We start from the raw sequence: 26,175 nt of genomic DNA, 5'->3' as shown, positions 1-26,175 counted from the left end.
GGCTACGTATGAGAATGCATTGACTAAGGAACAAAGAATCGGGGACAAGGAATTTTTCATGTATGTGAATACAACAAAGAAGAAAGCTAATCAGATTGGACCCCTGTGCACTGGGTGTGGGAAAGTCTTAGGTAGCCCAGCTGATGTTGTGTATAAATTAAATAGGTCTAATCTGTGCCAACCCTATATTTTCCATAAGCCCTGTTATTTTTATTGCACAATTTTCTATAGCAAGAGGTCTCACAAGAACACAACTATCGCATTATAGCAGAAACGACTGTATGTCCTACCATACCACATGCTCTGGTGGTATTCCTCAAAGAGGCACCCTTTCGGCAACATTATACTCTGTTCTCCAGTGGCATAACTAGGGTGAGACAGGTGGGGCATGTGCCATGGGTGCCAAATTTGGGGGTGCCATTTTTATGGGTTTTTTTTAAAGAACAGTTTTTAAGTGGCACCATTTTTTATTTGCCCTGGGTACCATCAGTCCTAGTTACACCTCTGCTCTCCTCCGACCTTTTTTATTGCCACGTTAACACGTGATTTCTTATACAGACAATCTTTGACATTTTTTATTATAATTCAATCTTCCATCATTGCATCTAAAAGAATTTTCTTTATACCTTCATTCTTTCAGTTTATCCTTCAGTCCATCAAAACCTATTCATCTTTAACTCTCTCTTAAAATGAACATCCCTCCAATCACAGCCACCCTCTCGATTCTCATATTATTTCCTTTTCCACAAGCATAAGAATCTCAGTATATTTCACTCACTCCAAATTCAATTTCTCCAATCAGCTAAACTAGTTTCAAAAATACTTATAAAACCTATTTGGTGTGCTAAACAAAACCTGTAACATATTTGCTCCGCCTATCTTATTATCAAATATTTTTCAACAGTGATCAAAACTTAACATTTTTTGTGCTTCACTGGTCTGGAAAGGTTTTCCTAACTCAAACTTCAAAAAATCTCATCTACCGAATACTAGTTTCTTAGATTAAGTCTAGCTATGACTCTGTAAGATCGTGATCTTTCATGGTCAACTGCCTCGATTATTGTGAAATTGCTTTTTTGGGTTTCTAGAGCTTTGCTCTGGAGACTAAACATGGGATTCACCACTTTAAGCCTCCAATAAGCAGAGTGGTAATATTTTACCAGACGATGAGAGTCGCCTACCACCTAGCATTTGCTGACGATACAAAGGTGGTTAAGGACAATAATCAGGATATAGTACTTTAATATCTAAATAAGCTACGCAGATATGCTGAAAATACCCATACTATTGGAATAGCACTACACTAAAGGTGGCTGATAAAAAAAAAAAAAAAAAAAAAAAAAAATGACCTAAGGTAATTGTACAGTCTGACATTTATAAGGGAATGTTAGACCACATGTGGAATACTGTATACAGTTTTAGACACCTCATTTAGAAAGGACATATAACTTTTTGAAAGGGTACAAAAAAAGAGCAGCACGATTAGTAGGAGACATAAAAGGGTAGTAGTAGTGGCATGTGATGCAAGAAACCAAGTGTATGAGCTTATGCAGCATTAGCTAAAAAAAAAAATCATACCATTCCCTCCAAATGCCTGTCCAGTTCCTCCTTAAATTTATTCAACCTACCAACTTCCACAACGACAGATGGAAGTTTGTTCCAGCAATTAACCACCTGCTGGCTAAAGGCAAATTTCTGCACATCTATTCTACATTTGTCCTTTCTTAATTTGAATTTATGCCCCCTTAGGTTCGTAATCTGAACGAGTGGAAGGATCCCATCAGAATTCAGCGTGCTCAACCCATTCAAGGCCTTATACACCTCAATCAGATCACCGTGCAGGTGCCTAGTCTCCAGCCACTGTAATTTGCAGAACTTAAGCCTTTCTTAGTAAGAGGATCCCTTCATTCCCCTCACCAATCTTGTTGCCCTTCTCTGTACATGCTCAAGTAAATCTACATCCTTCCTAAAATGAGGCCTCCAGACCTGTACGCAGTACTCAAGGCGTGGCCTGCCCATTGCCTTATACAGAGGGACAATCACCTCCTTCTCCCTGCTAGCAAAATTCCTATATATCATTGACAAAACCCCATGACCTGCCCTGGCACCTATCTGCATTGCTCAGAAAACTTCATATCTGACTGCACAATTACTCCCAGGTCTTTTTCATTTTCTACCACCTTAAATGTAGTACCACACAGTTGGTACGTTTCTCTGGGGTTACTTCTACCCATATGCAGTACTTTGCATTTGTCAAGGTTAAACTTCAGTTGCCACTTCTCAGCCCATCTGCCCAAATTATCTAGATCCTGTTGCAGTAGCACACTGCCATTACTGTCATTAACAACCCTGCCAACCTTTGTATCATCTGCAAACTTCGACATTAAGCTTGATATACCTTCATCAATATCATTGATAAATGTACAAAACAACAGTGGACCCAACACCGAACCCTGTGGGACTCCACTAATAACACCAGTCCACGAAGAGCAGCACCCATTGATTACCACCCTCTGTCTTCTCCCACTTAACCATCCTTTTATCCATTGTAGCAATTAACCACATCATAATATCCTATCGAATTTGTCAGACAAGATTTTCCCTTAACAAACCCATGCTGTGTCTGAATTATTGCTGCAGTCTTGTCTAGATGATCCTGCAATGCATCTTCAACCAGTGACTCCATTATTTTACCCGAAACAGAAGTTAAACTAACAGGTCTGTAATTACTTGTGTCACCCTTCGATCCCCCTTTGTGAATTGGGGATACATTTGCACATCTCCAGTCAGCAGTAACCTCCCCCGAGTCCAAGGATGCTCTCATAATTATGGCTAAGGGTTTGCTTAGTTGCTTTGCCGTCTCCTTTAATATAACTGGATAGATCCCATCCACCCAAGGTGCTTTTCTTATATTTAACTTCAACAATTTCTCCTCCACTTTGCTCTCAGTTATTACAAAATCATTAAGTATCCTGCTACAATTTGATAACCTTCTGCCATTTTCAAACCTTAATAATTCCTCATGTGTGAATGTAGATGCAAAATAGTCATTCAGTTTGTTTGCTATCTGAGCAGAATCATCAACTGTCGAACCATCGATCAGATGGTTCGACAGTTGATGGACCAATCAGATTCATCCCCTTCCTTTTAGATTTCATATAAGTAAAGAAATCCTTGCTGTTTTTCTTAGCATCTTTTGCCAAGGATTTCTCGTAATCTGCCTTCGCCTGCCTAACCTCTTTTGTGACCTGATTACAGACTAGCTTATACCTGCCATAGGCTTCTGAGTCGCTTGATAATTTATATGCATCCCATGCATTTTTATTCTCTGTTATGAGTCTCATTAGTTCATTAGATAACCATTTTGGCCTAAACCTTGAACAATATTTCTTAATAGGTATGAAACGTTTAGTAGCATCCACGATTAATTCCTTGAATGCTTCCCACTTAGAATTTACTGTTGGTAACATCGTCAGTTGATCCTACTGTACAGAATTTAAAAACTGTCGGAGACCACTGTACTCACCCTTACAGAAGCAAAAACCCTTTCCTTTACCCCTGATGGTAATTAAATCTTTAAGTAAATCCCACATCAGTACACTGTGATCACTCCCACCTAGTGGTTCCTTTATCTGCAAATTCTTAATGCACGAATGATCACTGCTGATAACCAGATCAAGAGTATTACTTTTTCTGGTTATCAGCAGTGATCATTCGTGCATTAAGAATTTGCAGATTCTTAATGCACAGAAGTTCCAGTCAATATCTGGGAAGTTAAAATCCCCCATTATAAGACATTCTGATTTACTAGCCCACTCTATTTCTCTGTACAATTGTTCATTGTACACATTCGAGTCATTAGGCCTATAACACACTCCTACTCTTATTTTTGCTTTCGCAGTGCTTATGTCACACCAAACTGACTCAACAGTGCACTGTTCATCTATATCAACTGGATGCATTTCTTTTGATTTGGTTCTTCTTAATTAACAGCATAACACCTCCTCCCTTTCTATCCTGTCTATCCTTTCTGTACACAATGTACTCCCCAAATTCCAGTTCAGCATTCCTTATATCTGTGTGACACCACGTCTCTGCTATCCCAACAATATCCGCCTTTGATGTCTTGACCAACACTTCAAATTCATCAAGTTTATTTACTATACTTCTAGCATTGGTGGTATACATGCTCCTATTCCTAGTTACCCTAACACATTCCATATACCCACCTATTTCAGGATGACTGCCATCCGTCCCTGAAACCCCCAACACCCCTCGCTCCAGGTCGCTACTTATTCTAATAGAAGTTGTGCAAGAATCACCTTCACCTCTGCCTACTGCTACTGTTAATCTATTAGTCCTTGTATCCCCCCCAAGCTATCAGTTTTCCGACCCACCTAACACTGCCTCGAGAGCATCAGCAAATATTCTTGCACCCTTTCTATTTAAGTGTATCCCATCCCTGTAGAAGCAGTCTCTCCTGTTAACAAGTACAGTCCAGGCTGAAAAAAATTCTATCCTTTGAGCCTTGCATAGTCTTTCCAGGACCGAATTGATCGACAAGGCTCTCATCATATACTTCCTTCTATCGTGTCTGTGCAGAATTGCAGACACTTTCAAATTCAACCCTAATTCCCGGCTTTAGTTCAACAGTGACCCGTACTTGTTAAGTAATTCTGCCGGTCTCCTACTCTTAATATCATTAGTGCCAACATGTACAACTATATCACCTTTTGTGCCCTTAAAAGATGATATCCGCTCTACCTTGTCATCAACCTTTGCCCCTGGTTGACATACCCTGGTCCTGTTCCACCTATCCTTTTTACAAAGCATGTTCCCCGTTTCCCTGACAATAGAGTCACCAACAACTACTACTTCCTGTGGGACCAGCACATTCTGCCTTGGGGGTTGGCGCTGTGTTGCACGATGACCAAGTGCAAGCTCTGGCGTTGATGTGGCCAGCTGAGAGCCTGATGGGCCCCTCAATTTAGATCTTTCGAGGGCATCCACCCTGTCCTTCAAACTCTCATATAGGCCCATAACAACGCTGAGTTGTCGCCTGATTTCCTTACACTCCTTACATCACGCACACACAAAGACATCCCCCATGGCAATATCATGTTCCGTTCCGTTCGGCAAACATTTCGCAAGTTGCACATTTTTTTAGGCTGTGATGCGTTGGAGAATCGCCCCCCCTCAGTTCTACCCCGAGTCACAGCACTCCTGCCACTTTGTGCCCGTTGCTTTGCAAGGGGCACAAAGGGCCTTACCAAGGAAGGCCTGGTTCTGTGAATTAACTATGGAACTAAAAAATCACCATTCAGATGGAACTAGCCATCTTAATGGTGATTTAATTGAAATGTACAAGGCTTTAAAAGGTTTAAGGTAACTAAATGCTGTGGCATCTTTATTCTTTCTCAGATGACACATAACACTAGGGAACACAAATTTAAAACAAAAATTAATGATTGCAGAATATATGTATGGAAATTTGCATTCAACCAAAGAGTAATTGTTTGTTGGAACTAGTGTTGTGAAAATGAGCAGTTTGAATAAATTTAAAGAAGGTTGAGACAAATTAAGGGTTTTTTTTTTTTTTTTTTTTTTTTTGGTTGGTGCTGTGTAAGCTTTGCTTGTATGCATCATGCAAGCTTTTTGCCAAAATCATAGGTGATAGTAGATCAATGAGCATAGAGATTTTATTTCTGTGATAAGGAGGTGATTATCCCATTGTATAAGGCAATGGTCAAGCCACACCTTGAGTACTGTATACAGGTCTGGAAGCCTCATTTTAGAAACAATGTAGAGCTGCTGGAACGAGTACAGAGAAGGGCATCTAGATTGGTGAATGGAACAAAGGGTTAATGGTTTGAGCAAGCTCAATGCTGATGGGATTCTTCCTCTTGCCCAGATTAATTGCCTGAGGGGACATAAATTCAAATTGAGGAGAGACAGTTTTAGAATAGGTGTGTGGAAATTTGTCTTTAGGCACGGGTGGTTGATTGCTGGAACAAACTTCTATCTGTCATTGTGGAAGTTGACAGCTTAAATAAATAAATTCAAGGCAGAACTAGACAAACATTTGGAGTGAATGGATGGGTGAAATGGGGAGGGGTTTTTTTTTTTTTTTTTTTTTTTGCTGATGCTGTATAAACTTGCTTTCTTGCATCATATACCTCTACTAATGCAAGTAACATTCTTTAAGAAAATTTCCTCTTTAGTGATTTGTGCTTACCATTTCTACTACATTTCTTTTTACAGAGACTCATAAATTGTTTCAACTTGTATCTGATTGGTGATATAAAACTTGATGTCTGAAACCAGATATCAGGGTAGATTTTGAATAAACTAACTTGATGAATAATAAGTAGTAGACAACTTTACCGTAAGGTGGACAACAGCCTTTTTTCTAATACAGTGGACTGTCGAAATAATGACACCCCAAATAATGGAACATTGAGATCAGATGTTTACATACAGTGCAGATGGCTTGCAGTGCTAAAAAAAAAGTAAACGGCAAGTCACGTGATTACTGTATTTCTTTATGTTCATCATTTTGAAAGTGAATTCTGTACTGATATCATTGATTATACCGCTGTTTTACATTTATTTTAAATTAAAAACCCCTCATTATGGCGCCTAAAGTTAAACCTCATACACAAAAGAAAAGAACAACAACATTAAAGCTTAGTGACAAACTTTATATAATCCAAACTATTATTATATTAGGATCACCTGGAAAGTTAATTCATATACCCATGTGTATTGTGTCTGTAAATTGTGTTCTCTGGTCAATTAGCCTGTTTTGCTGGACGAAAACCCCTAGTTTCTGGGGTGAAAACCTTGCTATCTACACTTGAGACCAACTAACTCAGCCACTGAGTTAAAAAAAAAAAAAAAAAAAAAAAACCCCAAAAGTTCCTCACGTCATCAACGGGATTCGAACCTGGGTCTTTTTCACCCGATGTGGGGAGGATGGTGATGATACCACTCTGCTATCATGCAGACTAAACTTGATGTAATAAAGAAAATAGAATGGGGCATAAGCAGGAGTGTATTAATGGCAGAATGTAACATTGGGTCATCAACATGTTTATGTTTTTTATGTGCAACGAATAAGCTAAAAGTTAATAAAATTGCATTCTTAATATCTCTCTCTTATTTAGTCTCATTAATTCTGCATTAAATGTATTAAAATAAAACTTACTAGATAACAAAAAAATCGAAATAACAGCACCTTCAATCCCCAAAGGTGCCATTATTCTGAGAGTCTATTGTAATTTCAACTTGTATAGGCTACACAGTATTAGATGGTATTAGGTTTAGCATCATAAATCAAGATTGATGCTAAGCCATAGCAAAATGATATGTACATACACATTTTGAAAACGAAATGCACAAGGCATAATCCTTATGGGTTTTGATAATTAACTATATAGTATCAGTGTAAATACACCATAGTTAACCCATAAACTTGAGCTACGTATGCAGCTTAGAAGGCATCGTTTTAATTGTATCTCATATTGTGGTTGCCTTCACAACGAGATAGCTGCTATTGCATTACTTCAAATAAATAACGCTTCTCTAGTAGAGAAGACTACTGTTATTTATTTTCAGTGGAACCACCACCTAGATGATCGTTTCGAAGCTATTGGGCTTCATCATCAGTGGGCGGGCAGGTATCCAGGTAATACAGCAAGCCATCACAGTTGCGAAGTTACTACATAAACTTACATAAACTTACATACATAAACTTGAACTACGTATGTAGCATAGAACCACAATATGAGATACAATTATAACGTATAGTTTGTAATAATAATATATGGTACTCATTGCTGTAGTGCACTAATCACTGACACTCAGAACTCTTCAACTTCATTTCTTTGAAACTTTCATGATCAATGGCTCAAGATGCTAAATATAAGAACTAACTCTGCAAATTAGATAGTGATTATTTAAAATGTTTTTGTAAATATTGTAAATGCATGCTGACAGCCAAATTAAGTGATATTGAAATTACATAATAATCTTTTTTTGATTTCTTGGATAAATTTCTAAGAATTCCAAAGGACGAGTTAAAAAAACACGCTGCAGATTTAGAAATCGCACTTTCAGATGCCAAAATCATTGAGGGCAACAAATCAGTCAAATCTGTGACGGTGGCAGATATTGATGGCCATATGTTAGTGGAGGAAATGGAAGCACTGAAACCAATTCTTCCAGAATTGTGCTTCAAAAATCCTTTAAATATTTAAAAATTTCTTGCAATTAATGAAAGATCCACTGAATTTATGAATTTATTCATATCACTAAGGATATTTTTAATGATTCCAGTGACTGCAGCATCAGGGGAAAAAGGATTTTCTCAATTAAAGTTAGTTAAAACATATCTGAGGCCGATGATGCTTCAAAAGAGACTCAACAGCCTTGCAATTTTATCCATTGAAAGAGAAGAAGCAAGGAATTTAAATTTTGAGAAAGTGTTGAAATATTTTGCTGATAAAAGGGCAAGAAAAATATCCTTCTGATTAGTTTGTTTATATTAGAAAAAATGTCTGGTTAATTGTTAATAAATTGTAATAATATAAAAATAATAAAGAATTACTAATAGTTTTAGTTTTTCATTATTTTAGTATATTGAGGGGTTAATATTCAATTTTTCAAGGGGCCCCACCAGCAAGCTTCAATCAGGCTCTGCATTTGCTGAGGCCGGCACTGAATGCTCTTGACATTTCAAAGGCTTTTGATCATGTTTGGCATAAAGGTCTTCTAAATAAGCTTCCAATCTATGGTTTGCCAGCTGTTCTTTGTAATTGGGTATCCAGTTTTCTCTCTTACCTCTCACTGTAGGTGATGGTAGTTGGTTCTCTGTCTCGTAACTTCTCCACTATTGCTGGTGTTCCCCAAGGTTCAGTTCTTTCTTCCACTCTTCTCCTCTTATATATTAATGACCTTCTTCCATTGACTGGAAATCCTATCCATAGTGTTGCTGACGATAGCACATTGCATTCCACCTTCCACTTTGAGAAACCTTGCCTTGCTTAAACAGCTTCAACTTCTCGATTATCCACTACCAAATCCTTAAATGCTGATCTCCAGGTAATTTTCCAGTGGGGCAAAGATAACTTAGTTAATTTCAAACTTTCTAAAACTCAATCATGTTTTATATCTTGCAAAAAGGATTATTTTGCTCTCCTATGCTTCTCTTCGCTGACAATCCGATTTCTAGGCAAGATCATATATCTTTATAGGGGATTACCTTGCCTTCTAATCTCTCTTGGCATAAGCACATTACAAATATTACTTTCTCTGCATCTGAAAAACTGGCTTTTCTCTTTTGCTCTTGGCGTTACTTTTCTTCCAAACAGTTGTTGACTGTACAAATTGCAAATCCGGCCTACAGTGGAATATTGTTCCCACATCTGGGATAGTGCCCCCAAAACCTCTCTCAGGCTTCTAGATTCAATTCAAAAGAGGGCAGTTAGGTTAATTTATGCTCATCTCCAACAGTCTCTCCACTCTGTCTCATAGACATTCTGTTTCTGCTGCATGCCTCTTCTATAGATACTTCCATTGGCACTTCTTATGAATTGGCTTCTGTAATTCCTGCTCTCCTTTCAAAGCAGTCCGATCACATGGTGCAACCAGTGAACATTCTTTTACTGTCCAGGTTCAAACTCACAGAACCAACTTTTCTCCTTCCTTGTTAATTCATTCAACTGCTGTAGTAGTAGTGGCATGTGATGCAAGAAAGCAAGTGTATCTATCAGCTTCTGCAGCATCAGCCAAAAAAAAAAAAAAAAAAATCACACCATTCCCTCCAAATGCCTGTCCAGTTCCTCCTTAAATTTATTTAACCTATCAACTTCCACAACGACAGATGGAAGTTTGTTCCGGCAATTAACCACCCGCTGGCTAAAGGCAAATTTCCGCACATCTATTCTACATCTGTCTTTTCTTAATTTGAATTTATGCCCCCTTAGATTCGTAATCTGAACAAGTGGAAGGATCCCATCAGAATTTAGCGTGCTCAATCCATTCAAGGCCTTATACATCTCAATCAGATCACCGCACAAGTGCCTAGTCTCCAGCTGCTGCAATTTGCAGAACTTAAGCCTCTCTTGGTAAAAGGATCCCTTCATTCCCCTCACCAATCTTGTTGCCCCTCTCTGTACATGCTCAAGCAAATCAACATCCTTCCTAAAATGAGGCCTCCAGACCTGTACGCAGCACTCAAGGTGTGGCCTGACCATTATCTTATACAGAGGGACAATCACCTCCTTTTCCCTGCTATCAAAATTCCTATATATCATTGACAAAACCCCATGACCTGCCCTGGCAGCCTGTCTGCATTGCTCAGAAAACTTCATATCTGACTGCACAATTACTCCCAGGTCTTTTTCATTTTCTACCACCTTAAGTGTAGTACCACATAGTTGGTACATTTCTCTGGGGTTACTTCTACCCATATGCAGTACTTTGCATTTGTCAAGGTTAAACTTCAGTTGCCACTTCTTAGCCCATCTGCCCAAATTATCTCGGCGCCTCCATAGCCAGGTGGGTAGAAGCAGCAGTGCGTAGCACACGCTTCTTGATTAGACCGGGGTTTGAGCCCGTGACCACCAAATACGGAGGATGCGGAAAGGTCAGGGAATGACCACCGCATATCCCCGGAGCAATATGGCCTTAGTTGCTAATGCTCCTAAATAACAATAACAACAACAACAGCCCAAATTATCTAGATCCTATTGCAGTAGCACACTGCCTTTATTGTCATTAACAACCCTGCCAACCTTTGTATCATCTGCAAACTTCGACACTGTTTTCTGGATCAACCGTCCTTCTTACATATTTCCTGAATTACAATCTACAGAAGTTCAAGTCTAATGTCAACAAGGATCTTCTTTCAATTTCTCAACCTTCAACCAACACATGGTATTAAGTACTATAGGTTCTAATACCTCTCATAAAAAAAAAAAAAAAAAAAAAATTCATTTGGTTACCTAAGTACAATGCTAAGATATATTTAAAATATGGAAAAAACAAGCAAACCTATTTTTCTGTGTAATTTTTTTTGAACTAAGTGTTCACAAGAATTGTTTCTCTAATAGTGCAAATTTATTAATTAATATATTATTTTTCATCCAGCTGGTTGGGATAGATGAATGTCAGAACCGTATACATAAAATGGTAGAAAAAGCGAAGCATAAAGCAGGACTGGATCCAAGTATTTCACTGGTTAGTTTGGTGAGTATTACTTTGATGGCAAATACTGTATCTATATCTTTCTTTCCACCTGTGTTATTCATAATTTCCTGACCTCTTCTATATTGGACAAACCATGTAGTTTCTATAGAAGAAATTAAATTAGAATTAAGTATTAAAAGTTTTACTTTGATATAGAACAGCAAGATACACTGATTGGCCAGTGTATTAGGTACGCTCTATCATCGAAGGAATTAACTGATCCATCAAAGACAGTCATGTCTATAACCAGGCTGTATAAAGCATGTTTGTGTACACATGTATGTACGTGTAATTCAATGAGGAAATGGAACAACAAAGTGACCTTGGATGTGGTATAGTGGTTGGTGCCAGGTATGCTGGCTCAAGTGTTATGGACATTGCCACCCTGCTTTGGTACACACACTACAGAAAGTGGTTGATTAGTTTGAATGCCACAGCCTACTTGAATGTCATTGCTGCCCAGTTGCCACCCTTCCTAAGCTTCACAAGCCTTAAATCATTTTTGGGAATGCCTACAGGAATGCGAGAATTACTTCATGGGTTGGGATTTAGTAATTGAATTCCAACTGAATTGTGCATTTGTGGGATGAGGTGGAACAAATTGTTTGTGGCAGTGAACCATTGCTGCCTAATTCAAGGCATTTTGAAGGTTATGATATATATATATTTTTTTATATTTTTGTTAACAAGCAGCTGCTAGCCAGAAACTGGCAGATCCACTACTCACATATTATTTTATATACAGATTCAATGTCATGTTAACTACAATGTCATAAAGTGAAATGGCGCCTCCGTAGCCAGGTGAGCAGGGGCAGCAGTGCGCAGCACAAGCTTCTTGATTAGACTGGGGTTCAAGCCTGTGACCACCAATTACGGAGGATGCGGAAAAGTTAGGGAATGACCACCGCATATCCCCGGAGCAATATGGCCTTAGTTGCTAATGCTCCTAAAAACCAAATAACAAACAATAAAGTGAAATGAACATATAACATGTCCCCAGACAATAAATCACATCACAGAACTAATCAGAAATATAAATTGTGGCACAAGGAATCATAAAAAAGCACATGGTACAATGAGCCATATGACATGACTAGGACCAAACGTGGCACAAGGAACCACTGACCTTACGAAGTCAACACGAAAAGAAGACAAATAGCAGTATGGTCATGAGTAACTACATAAATTGTCCAATAAGATTTTTTACAGAGGAACATGTGATCATTAACTAAAAGGTCAGTTACACAATTTATTTCAGCATCCTAAACTATTACACAGAATTTATATCAATAGTCTATAAGCCTTCAACTGTCTTTCCTGAAGTTCCAGCAGCCCTCTGGAATAATTTCTTGGAAAATGTTTGAAAGCCTGAAAATTTTCCTCAGTCTTAATTAATTGAGCCTCAATTAATTAAGGACTAGCAAATAAAAATTCATTTCCGAGATAAGAGTACTCATAACAATAATATAAAACATGCCTCCATGTCTCCAGAGCCAGACAGTGACACTGCAACCTTTCTGAAACACTGAGCTGATTCAGCTTTGCTAAAAATGAGCCACGACCAATTAATAAAAACATAGTTTGTAGATAAGGCACAAACCATTTTTCTGGCGGAACATCAACAACAGAGGGAAAGACCCTATGAGTTATTTCACCTTTATATGAGTTAGCCCATCAATGATTCCAAAGAGTCATTAAGATATCTAAAATTCCCTTGGCCTCATTCTTAGGATCATTAGCCAAATTCAACTCAAGATCATGAATGATAAAAGGAGTTTCAAGCTGAATGTTGAAAGTCATTACTCTGTAAATCAGAAAGAGGTCAATTGCATTTTCCTTGTGGCAATCTGTAGCGCATTAGTGGAGACAGTTATACAAACTAGAGCCATCTTCGGGAGCATCATCCTCTGAATGGAATATAGTTTTCTTACATATTTTTTAATATTAACACAGTATCCAAGCTGAGATACCATAAGAAACAACAGGAAGGAAAACACACACAGTCATAAAGAAGAGACAGTGCCCTACCTCTAATACCCCAATCCTTCCTAGTAATTCTTGCTATCATCTTAACAGATTTTGCAACTTTTTCAGATAGAAAATTGGGCGAAGGTAAAGAAAGCCAACACAAGAACCATGGGAAACTTTTAGCAGTCAAACGCATTTCCTGGTACCACAACTTCTCCCTGCATTCTTGGTGAACAGATGGTGCGTGTTATCAGTAATGGCAGTAGAAGTCAATACTGATGTATTGATAGTTTTTTCTCATTATTAAAAGCAGATTATTGGAGTTTGTGAGTGTAATGCCTTCGTGGCTGAAATTTATTTATGGGTTCACCCTCCAGACTGCCTCAGTCTTAGGGTGTTATCCCCCCTTCCCGCTGTTTTAACCTGATAGCAAAATGATTTTTACTGCAACTACTGATAACATGCACCGTCTGTAGAAGTCATTTTCGTATGACTTCTACAGACGGTGCACCCATAAGTAAATTTCATCCCACTCACAAACTCGATAATCTGCTTTTAATAATAAGAAAACACTAATCAATACATTGTTATCAACTTCTACTGCCACTACCGATAACACGCACCATCTGTTTACCAAGAATGCAGGGAGAAGCTGCGGTACCGGGAAACGCTTTTGACCGGTAAAAGTTTCCCCATGGGTCTCATGTTGGCTTTCTTTACTTTAGCCGAAAATTGATATGGGTGTCAAATCTAAGGTTTCTGTCAATAAAGACCCCAAGATATTTAATATTTTTAATGAACTTTAAAGTTTCACAACCAGTCAGCACATGACTGGTTATCTCCGAATAGATAGGTTCCCCTTTAACAATATTTTTGTTTTTGACCTAAATGTTGTTAATTTATGGCAGTCACACCAAGCATTTAGATCTTTTATTATTACATTAAATTGTTGTTCAATTAGTAGCCACGAAGAGCCTTCAACTAAGATTACCAGGTCATCCGCATATGTAATCATATGAACATGACTATATTCCTTTCATAACCAATTCTCTAATACCAATTTCCACATTAGTGGCCCAAAAAGACAGATCCCTGCGGACATCCTTGAATAGCAAATCTAGTTACCGAATTCCAACTAGACTTAACCATAAAAGATCTTTCCTTAAAATAATCCACTATGATGCTATAAAGCTGATGGGAGAATTGCGAGGTGAAGCATCAGTCAGTAACACACCGTCCCAAGAGATATTATAAAAGCCTCTTCAAACTCAACGAAAATGCCAAGAACCTATTTTTCATTTGAGTCTCTAATTGTTTTAACCAAAGATTTTAGAGCATCCTCTGTATTACAATCAAGAGTAAAGCCATATTGTTTATTTGAGAACCCCCAATTTTCTTGCGTATATTGCAATATTTGCTGTGAAAGCATGTGTTCATAGACCTTGTCTAAACCTGGAAGAAGAGCAATTGGATGATAAGAAGAGGGCACAGTTTTAGGTTTTTCAGGTGACTTCAAAATGATCTTAAGAATAGTATCCTTCCAAGGCAAGGGAAAAAATTCCTTCAAGCAGACATTTGTTGAAAACAAGAAGATGCTCAGGAAGCAGTTTGAAGAAATGCTTAATAACGTCCCCTTCAACAAGCTTCATACCAGATCACCTGTTATTACGAATTTTCTTAACGGCTAAATTAAAATCTTCCATTGAAAAAGGTTCCTCTTGAATATTGCTAACACAACCACAATCTAACCAATCAGTACTATCAGAATGCTCCACCTCATCCATGTGATGATAGTAGTAGTAGAGGCATGTAATGCAAGAAAGCAAGCTTATCTAGCATCAACCAAAAAAAAAAAAAAAACCATTGCCTTATACAAAGGGATAATCACCACCTTTTCCCTACTAGCAAAATTCCTGTATATCATTGACAACACCCCATGACCATCTCAGGTCATGGGGTGTTGTCAGTAATAATTTTCTGAGTAGTGCAGACAGGTAGCCTGTCTGCACTACTCAGAAAATTTCATATCTGACTGCACCAGGTCTTTTTCATTTTCTACCACTCTAAGTGTAGTACCACACAGTTGGTACATCTCGCTGGGGTTACTTCTACCCATATGCAGTACTTTGCATTTATCAATGTTAAACTTCAGTTGCCACTTCTCAGCCCATCTGCCAAACTTTTCTAGATCCTGTTGCCATAGCACACTGCCATTACTGTCATTAACAACCCTGCCAGCCTTTGTGTCATCTGCAAACTTCAACATTAAGCCTGATATACCTTCATCAATATAATTGATAAATATACAAAACAACAGTGGGCCCAACACTGAACCCTGGGGAACTCCACTAATAACATTAGTCTACAAAGAGCAGCATCCATTGATTACCACTCTCTGTCTTCTCCCACTCAACCACCCTTTTATTCATTGTAGCAACTAACTGCTCCAACCATTCTGCTCCAATATGTACAGTAGTCTTCCATGCCCAGCAGTGGCAAAAGCTTTCCTGAAATCCAAGTACAGTCAGTCCTCGTATAGCACAATAGTTGTGTTCCTAGAAACTCTCGTGCAATGCAAAATCGTGCAATATGAACAACAGGCCCTATGGGAAAAATAGGGTTAGGTGCCGACCACCCAAGATTGAACACACATTTGTAACCAAAACATTACCAAATACAATAAATAATTGTAATAAAATACTTACGTATTTTATTACGAATATTACGTAATAAAATATTGCTAATGCCTTTGCTTCTATCGTAAGCAAACTTCTTTTTTGTTTGATTTCCTATCCAAACAGATGACAGCCGTTCCATCTCTTCCAATTCTTGTGTTCTAATCTAATGGATTTTAATTACACTTTGAGTTGTTCCTGCTATGAAAGTTGTTTTTATTTTCTCCGCATTCTTTGTAATTCTCGGCGTTGCCTCATTTAGGTCTGTGGCACGTGCAATATTACATGGTCTTTCATTTCGCTCAAAGCGTTTCACAATTTCATATTTTTTCTCATCTCCTCTGTCTCCTAAGGATCCTTAGGAGACAGAGGCGAACTGGCCATAAGCCTTAACGGGGAAGCCCCGGTTGGCCGGAGGCCGATGTGATTTTGGCCATAAACGCTAGTATGAGGCCACTATAAATTTTCCCGGGTAAGAATTTTTGACCCAGTCCGTCTCTGTTTATCGATATTGCTTTTCTTTTTCTCTCTGAATCTGTAGTGTCTTCACCAGGACGCTTCCTTTTCACGCCTTTTAAGTATTTTACTCATTTCTAGGGAATAAAGCACAATTACAAAACGAGGAGGCAATCTTGATACACATAAACAAAGCTGCGCGCGTGTAGCAACTGAATAAACAACACCGTAAAGGCAGAGATACACTATTAACACCTCACATTTTACTAAAGCACATTTCTAGGGGTTACTACCGTAAAACAATAAAAACAATTTCCAGTTGCGTTTCTGCTAGTAGAATCTGTTATAAACTGGTAGTAAACTCGATCTAATTGCATTTGCAATTATACCGATAGCTGGAATTGTGTGGGTTTTTACGTTATTATGGTGAAATGTGATTCCCCTTCACTGATATAAGAAACATAAATACATTTTCAGAATCTTCTCTTCATTCCTATCGTGTTGCGTTCAGTTGGGGTGATTCTGCGTTCGACTGCCATTTCTTGTAAACACAAAGGCGAATCGTGCATAAGCAAATTTGGTTCGTGTTATATAAGATATCGTTCCCCTATTTATAAATCGTGTATGATCGAATTCGTGTAATGTAAACACGTGTTATACGAGGACTGACTGTATATGATATCAAAATTATTTTTTCATCCAGTTTCTTTGTAACCACATCATAGTATCCAATGAAATTTGTCAGACAAGACTTTCCCTTAAAAATCCATGCTGTCTGAATTATTACTGCAGTCTTGTCTAGATGATCCTGCAATGCATCTTTAACCAGTGACTCCATTATTTTACCCGGAACAGAAGTTAAACTAACTGGTCTGTATTAATGGATCATGAGGTCTGTTGACTAGGTGATCAAGCATAACATTAATACTGCCGAGCCAATCAATAGTTTGTCTTCACAACACATTGAACTTATCACATCCCCAGATGACCTTAATTTGTGCAAACACAACTTATAAATAATACCCCATGGATCCTCATTACCAGCTGTTTTCACTAAGTTTTTTCATACATCAAATTTCCTTTTAGCTATTAAATGTGTGTATTTTCTTTTGATCAATTGATAATCAGTTTTCAACCTAGCAGTAGATTCTTTATTCTACCACAGTTTCTGATGTTGGAACTTCTTATGCACCCTGTTGACCTCCCTCCAGAGATTAGTAAGATCAGAGGACTACCATTGCAGCGGAGCACGTTTATTTGGTTTAATTTCATTGACTCCCTCAAAGCATCAAATAACTTCTGTTGTAATAACCGAACCAAATAAAATGCATTAATCCTATCCAGCTCAGCTAACGACATTTCACCAAAAATTGTCCTAACAAATCTGTCAAACTTATCCTAGTTGGTATGCTTAATTGCAAATCTTTGAAGTTGTAACGAATGAGGCTCAATAAATCTACTTCTACCACAGCCTAAGTTGAAAGTAATTGCTCTGTGATTACTGTTAATCCAATCTGGTTTAATTTATCAATTAGATATGAAATTGAAGGCTGTACTATTAGCTAATGTTACATCTATGTTAGACTCACCATTAATAGACCAGAATTTCAGTTCATTAACAGGCTTATTAATGATCTGAAGTTTAGATGAGGATATCAATTCTTCCAATAACTTGCCTCTGGCAACAGTAAATCTAGAATGCCATAAAAGATTTTTAGCATTTGAATCCAGACCGATAATCACTTTTTTGCCTTTCGGGCTGAATAACACCTCTTCCAAATAGCTAAGAGAGTAATGAGGGTCCGCATCAGGCTGACAGTACATAGATATAATGTAAAAATTGTCCTCAACTAGCTTCAATACCAACACAGACTGCATGTGATATACATAAGGAATCAATTCTAGTCATAACCAGATCAGTTGAAAATTAGTATAGCAGCTCTTAGTTTGTCACAGTTCTTTGAAACAATTCTAATAGAGTTGGAATATCCAGTTAGCTGACCCCTATAAACATAACATTCCTGAACACAAACAATGTTAATCCTTTCACATTCACAAATTAATCTTAGTCTTGCACGTTGCACATTAATTTGGAGAACCTTGACTTCACCGTACATATTATTTCTATGGATAAGAGTGCTATTGCTCATTAGCATTAGTTGAGGCGTATGTGCAAGAAAGCAAGCTTTTACAGCATCAGCCAAAAGAAAAAAAAAAAGCCTCCCATTTCATCCCTCCATTCACTCCAAATGCCTCTCCAGCTCAGCCTTAAATTTATTTAGACTATCAACTTCCACAACAAGAGATATAAGTCTGTTCCAGCAATTAACTACCCACTAGCTAAAGGCAAACTTCCGCACATCTATTCTACAACTGACTTTCTTCAGTTTGAATCTATGCCCCCTCAGGTTCTTAATCTGAACAAGCAGAAGTATCCTGTCAGCATTGCGCCTGGTCAAACCATTCAAGATCTTATACACCTCAATCAGATCACCTTGCAGGTGCCTAGTCTCCAAATGCTGCAATGTACAGAACTTAAACCTTTCTTTGTAAGTGCACCCCTTTGTTCCTCTCACTAATCTTGTTGCCCTTCTCTGTACTCGTTCTAGCAACTCTACATCTTTCCTAAAATGAGGCCTCCGGACCTGTACGCAGTATTCAAGGTGTGGCCTGACCATTGCCTTATACAAGGGGATAATCATCTACTTGTCTCTGCTAGCAAAATTCCTATATATCATTGACAAAACTCCATGATGTGCTCTGGCAGCCCTTCTGCACTGCTCAGAGAACTTCATATCTGACTGCACAATTACTCCCAGGTCTTTTTCATTCCATAACCTCATAACACAATCATGACACAATGCATGCGTGCACCAGGGCTGTAGTGGAGGGTACATGTGAGTATATGCCATATATCCTCTGGATTTTTTTAGGTGAATAGGGTGTACCTTCTGGTTTTTGAAAAACTTGAAATAACAAATATTATAAAAATTTATTTCTTTGACTATTAGAAGTTTTTCATATGCTGAATACCAAAATACAGAATATCATGTTGAAAAATTGCTTGTTTTATTCTATGCACCCAAAGCGAGTTCAATTAATAAGCCTGATATGCACGGTATACTCTCTGCTTTTCGTAACATTCAAAGAGTATACCTTTTGCTAATTTTGTGACTACAGCACAGGCATGCACATGTACACTCTATAAACACAATAAATGGTGTTAGGTTTATAGTGAGTCAGCAAATAAAGCAGTGTGTGATCAGGATAGTTGAGATGTTGAAAGTAAATTACTCATATAAAAGTGAGGATAATGTGGACACCAAAAATAGTGCAAATGATATTTGTGTGACTTCAGCTTGTGATGAACTGTATAGAATTATGTTTTTTAATTTACTTATACATTAGGATTTTTTATATATTTAGGGTCTTTGTATGAGTGGATGTGAACAAGGAGAGAGTAACAGAAGCCTTCAGAAGGCAATCCAGCAGAAATTTCCAGATTTGACAAACTCCTGTTCTGCAGCAAGTGATACTGTAGGTTCTCTCTTAACAGCTAGTCCTCAAGGTAAATTGAAGATAACGGTAATTAGCAGTTTATACTATTAAAAGTACAATTATTATTTTTTTTTTCCTTTAAACTGATATTTAATTATTTAATGTTATGATGTTTATATAAAAATTATTAGTTTATAAATACATCAGACTTTTTTTTATCCCTTAATATTGTAAATTATCTAAAAATGGCAAAAATTTGTTTGGGAATGTTCTTACCTTAGGAAAATTCAAAGCATTTTATCTTATATTTTATATTACTTACATTTTATATTCTTAAAAGGCATCCTTTCTAAAAGTACATCCAGACAGTGCCTCCCTTTGTGGACAAAATGCATGCAATTATGGTGTAACAACACAATTCAGAAAATTGAACGATGTACATATCATGCAACTTAGTGCATGCCCATTTTAATGACTTGCCAATTACATTCAAGATATCAATGGATCCATTTGTTTGTGCAGAAGTCTATGCTACATATTTATTTATGAAATGGAGGCAGAAGAAAAATAAGAAGAGATTGTGGATGAAAGAACGTTTTAAATGGAACAAAAATAGTGTTCCTTGAATTAGAAGATTGTGATTTCTTATTTAGGAATTTCACTAGAATACCACCAGAAAATTTTCTTCTGTTATAACTGATCTGATCAGTGATCACCACAACAGACAATTATGTAAGAAGCCAACATCACGCTTCTTATAGCGCTTTTTTTATCTAGCAACAGAAGGCTCATATACAAGATTAATGTTAATACCATAAACAGTAGGCACTAAGGTGTCAAAAATATAAATTGAGTATTGAAGGATTACATAAAAGTTATATACCTACTTAAATAACATTTAGATGTTGATTATATATTTATAACCGAGGAATAACCACAAATACATTGTTGACATATCTTTGCCAAATTCTGACAGGAGTGGGCAAATTCACAAATATGTTGTCCTCTAAAACTTCCATAACAATATTTGTGATTATTCCCAAGGAGTCAGAGATGCTGCTCCTCCAATATCTTAATTCCTTGTCTACATACATTTCCTTTACCATGGAAATGGAGGTGCATATAATGCTCTTCCATTTTTAGATATTCTGGTCTGTTGTGTGTTGGTCACCATCTGGTTACTTGTCTTCCGAAAACTCATGTCACAGGCAATTTACTAGTTTTAAATCTGCACATGCCCCAGGATGTCTTTATAGCACAGCGAGGACATTGTTCAATCATGAATGGTCGCACTGTGATGCTGAGTTTGTCAAGATTACATCGGATCTACCTAGCTGTGGCTACCCCCCTACCCTCACGTTTTAGATAATTTCCAATTATATGGTAGTGGGTTTAGTTTCCATTATAACCATGATAATGGTTAGAATGGGAACTTCTACTGTTATATTCCACACTATCTGGACGTTTCTGCATGTATTGCCAGGGTGTTGTGCCATTACCTTACAACACCCTGGCATTACATGCAGTGTAAACTCCCTGGCAGAACAGTCAGGAAGGGCTTGATCTCCCAATTTTTTTCTATTTTAATTAAACCAAAAATATACTTGAACTTCACTATTTAAACTTTTCTAATTGAAAATATGGAAATTAAAGTTAAATTTTGAACTGATAAATTCAAGAAGTTTCATCAAGATCTGAAGGAAATTTAATAATCTTAAAGTTCTCTTTTTGTTGGCCATAATTTCCACTCAAGTTTTCTTGTGTTAATGAAGTAGCATATGGTGTTCCACCAGTTTTTGGTTCAGGTTCTTAATGCTTGAACATATTTAAATAAAACATTTTCCATCATGGAATAGACTGAAAACAGAAAAGATTCATGGGTTAAATAGAAATGTAATTAGCAAATACAGGCTGGCCTCGATTAATGCGATTAATTCGTCCCACGAGCGCATCATGCAAAACGGAAACGTGTTAATCGAATATAATAATCAATAGGAAAAATTATAATTGGTCCTTGACCTTCTGGAATGTCCATAAAGAATTTTAAAAATACCTTTTAAATAACTTTTTAACTCTATACAATGTGAAAGATAATGAAAATAATTATGGAATTAAATGTTTATTGCATAAAACAGCAGTTGTTCCCAAACTGCGCATCGCGGAATACTTTAAATTTTCGAGGGAAACACAGCGATACTCGACATATGTCGGATACAGCGTGAACTACTAGCTCGAGGTAGTTCACAGTTTCAGCATTTCTTATTAAGTTGTTTGAACCGAACTACTAAATGGAACTGTTAGGTATTTCTTTTGGTCTGGGTGCGCCTTGAAAAAATTACTGATACACTAAGGGCGCCGTGAACCGATAAAGTTTGGGAATCTCTGACATAAAATACACAATGAAGAAATGACTGTTGCGGAAATATTTGAACAGTGTCGATTTTCTCTTTTCATCAATCAATTTCTGATAGCCGACAACAATCTTCTCTGGGCCCTGGCGAAATAAATATCTCAAGAAACCTCAAACCTTTTGTTTGAGGTTCTCTGTGATACGAAAGATTTCATCTAATTCTTTTACCGTTGTCTCCTTCGCGGTAACATTTTCATCTGGCTCATTTAAAAATTTGAACTTTTATGCAAGTGTGCATTGACTTTATTAGCAGGAGACAAACAAGTAACACGTCTTCTTCCGATGGTTGATGGAACACACCGAGGCGGGCAGCAGGCAAACGTTTGTTTATTGACCGTACGACTCGCGGTAAGCTTAACGTGTGATTCAAATAAAAAAAATATCGCGTCAATCGAACTCGTGTTATGCGAGGCCTGCCTGTATAGTTCATATAAACAGCTAAGTTTACTTTTTTGATTTTGTTAAATTTTTTTGAGTTGAACAATTACAGTTTACAGAACCATATGTGAGGTCAAAATTATCCAGGCTGCTATGATATAGTAGGCATATTTATGGAGTGGGTAGCTTAATTCACTTCAAATAGTGTTCTTCTGAGGCAAGGCACTTAGCCCAGTAATTTTCCTACTCCTTAACCAATTTCAGAATTGCCACAAGTTGCATCATTATATTACTCTTTATTGTTTGTGCATCATCAAATTAACATCCTTTTATATTTATTTTACTTTTTTTTTTTTTTTTATTATAAAGAGCCATGAGAGGCCATATTGTATCAGGAAGGGTTGCTCGACTTGGGTGATTCCATGATTGGTCATAAAACACTGTACAAATAGCATTGCATTCAATGATACATTATTGTGGTGAAGCAACCAGTGTTTGGTGTTCCATTTTTCTTTTTCCTCATACTGCATCATGAAGCTGTCTCAGAACTTTAACATAAAAGTCTTTGTTAGTTGTTTGTCCCTCTGAATCGTATTTGTGGTAGACAACACTCTCGCAGTCAAAAAAAAAAAACTAGTAATATGGCATTTGTTTTTCTGCACCATTTGCCATGCTTTTTTTGGTTGGGAGATAGTCTTCCACTGCAATGATTTATGTGTAGTTTTGGGATCATCTACATAACCCTACATTTCATCTTCATTTATGATACATTTCAAAAATGTCTCTTCATTAGTCACATGATTAAACAAATTGGCAGCCACCAGCTAAGTGTATCCACGTTGTTCCACAGCAAATACTTTGCAGAAATGAACTTATGTTCAAAGTTTACTTTAAAGTGGAATGACATGATCTGATAGAAATTTGTCTTCAGCAATTTCACAAATGGCTGATTTTCGATCATTTCATACCAAAGTTCACTCGAAACAATTTCATCATTTGTTGAAAATATGTGAAAAATATGAGTTCACAGATCACTTTCAACAGACTCCCTTTACTGTTTGAAACAGCAGTGTATAGCCCATTAAAGCAAAATTAACTTGCATACATTGTTTGATATACTCCAACACTTTGAAATACAAGATGTGAAAACACATCTTCATTATCAGCTGACAATAACAGACTGCTGTCTGTTATTGTCAGCTGATAATGAAGATATTGTTACTCACATGCTTGCTTATTGCACACATCTAAGAATGAAACGTGTGAACATATTATGCTATATCACAATTTCATTCTGTTGTCTCAACCTTGTACAATGAGCATAATCTGGATACATAATTAAAAAATTCAATAATTGCTACTTACTATATTTAATTAAAATTACAGGTATCACCATTCATTGTGGTCACAGATAATGTTATCATTCATGTAACGTTATGACTTTTATGAAGTCCCGATCAGACATATACAAATGCGTTAAAAAGAAATGTTTTTTGTAATTAGCATTTCTGTTTATGTTATTGTTTTTTTACCTTATCTTAGTTTATGCATGTGCAGTGGAAACATGCTGATTGGTTCTTGACACTATCATGTGGACGTGCATGTCTCCAACATGTTGCACGTCTAGTTATTGCTGTTGCTTCTACAGTTCATATGGTTGTTAGTGTCATTGCCCCGTGAAAGAAAGTACTGTATCTGTACTCCTACCAATCTGACTCTTTTACAGTAGAATGTTAACCATTTTATAATTCTTGAATTTAATATTTTCTCTATTTGTTTTTAATAGTTTTTGTATTTCCAGAAACATTATAACAGTTTCATTTTTATTGATGACTTTCTGGAAGAAATAGCGAACAGTCAAATTATTTTTTATTGCTTGATTTTATGTTTTCTCTTTGGCCACTTAATGTTTTCTTTTTGGCCACTTCCACCTTTTTATGTACACATTTCTCACTCTGCATCAATAAACAAGCTGAACAGCTGCTCTAATTGATAAAGGGATGGTTAAGTGGAAGAGGACAAAGAGTGGTTATCAATGGGCACTGCTCCTTGTGAACTAATAAGTGATATTGATGAAGGTATATCAGGCTTAAAGTCTAAGTTTCCAGATAGTAGAGGTCAGCAGATATGGTTAATAACAGTTATCAGGATGAGCTACTGCAACAAGATCTAGGAAAATTGGGTCAATGGGCTGAGAAATGGCAGTTGAATTTTAACTTTGGCAAATGCACATGGTTAGCAGTAACCCCAAATACTTTATCAACTGTATATACTGCACTCAGAGTAGTGGAGAATGAAAAAGATCTGGAGGTATTTGACAGTGCACACCTGCTGCCAGGATAGCTCATGGGGTTTTGTCAATGATATGTAGAAACTTTGCTAGCAAGGATAAGGAGGTGATTATCTCTTTGTATGAGGCCATGGTTAGGCCACATCTTGAGTACTGCATACAGATCAGGAGGCCTCGCTTTAGGAAGGATGTAGATTTGCTGGAACAGGTGCAGAGAAGGGCAACCAGACTTGTGAAGGTAACGGAAGGGTGCTCTTACCTAGAAAGGCTTCAGTTCTCCAGTTCAATGTGTCAAGACTAGGCACCTTAATGAGGTGTTTTAAGCTTTGAATGGATTGAGAAAGCTGAACATTAATATTCTTTCACTTGCTAAGACTACACGCATGAGGGGACATAAATTCAAGTTGAGGAAGGATGGTTGGAGGATAGATGTGCTAAAGTTGGCCTTCGGTTAGTGGGTGGTTGATTGGTGGAACAGGCTTTCATCTGTTGTTGTGGAAGTGGATGGGTTGAATAAATTCAAGGAAGAACTAGGCAAATTCTTTGAGGGTACAGATGGGGGGAACTGTGTGTGTTTTTTTTTTTTTTTTTTGCTGATGCTATATAAGCTTGCTTACTGGTATCATTTACAATTACTACTGCTAATGAATTTGATGCAACTTCGTCCTTTTACTTGTATTGATTTGCTTTGAATTGGATGGGATGATTAAGTTCAAGAAAGAACTAGACAGATTCTTGGAGGGTACACCTGCGTGAACTGTGTAGGGTTGTGTGTTTTTTTTTTTGTTTTTTTTTTGCTGATTCTATATAATATAAGCTTGCTATCTTGCATCATTTGCCATTACTACTACTATTCTTGTTTCATCAGCTATTTTTATCAATTAAGCTGGGTGTCAAAATGATCACAATAATCAGCATCCACTGTACTTGACTTGAACTTCAGTTTTAGCTTAATGTCACAATTCATGATTTTTTTTTTTTTAAGGCTCATAAAAATACAGTTGTTGTTGTTGGAGAAGAAGCTTTTCAATAACTCTGCACCTGGAATTAGGTTTTTATTCATCTAATCTTGCCATAAACAAGTTTTGCTTTCTTACTTTGTTGTTGATTTTCTTGCTTGTTTTTTTCTAAAAAAGCAGTTTTTGAAAATGCTACAAAATTTCATTGAGTGCTATTATTTCAATAGTTCATGTGTAATTTCAACAATCGCTATATAAGTAAATTATATGGTGATTGTAAATTACATATGA

The 26,175-nt window shown here is 37.1% G+C and overlaps 1 protein-coding gene across 1 annotated transcript in view; it reads left to right on the top strand.

The window, feature by feature from the left end:
• Nagk (N-acetylglucosamine kinase) overlaps positions 1-26,175 on the top strand; it is a 156,013-nt gene that overhangs the window by 26,637 nt on the left and 103,201 nt on the right. Inside the window, exons 3-4 of the mRNA XM_090384552.1 lie at positions 11,152-11,250; positions 19,776-19,917. Coding sequence (XP_090240678.1) covers positions 11,152-11,250; positions 19,776-19,917 — 241 coding nt within the window. The remainder of the gene's footprint in view (positions 1-11,151; positions 11,251-19,775; positions 19,918-26,175) is intronic.

The sequence above is a fragment of the Mastigoproctus giganteus genome, chromosome 11 (assembly GCF_048544385.1).
Source record: "Mastigoproctus giganteus isolate SK-2022 chromosome 11, ASM4854438v1, whole genome shotgun sequence".
Taxonomy (NCBI): Eukaryota; Metazoa; Arthropoda; class Arachnida; order Uropygi; family Thelyphonidae; genus Mastigoproctus; species Mastigoproctus giganteus.
Note: the sequence above shows the minus strand (reverse complement) of the source record. Positions and strands in the feature narration are given on the sequence as shown.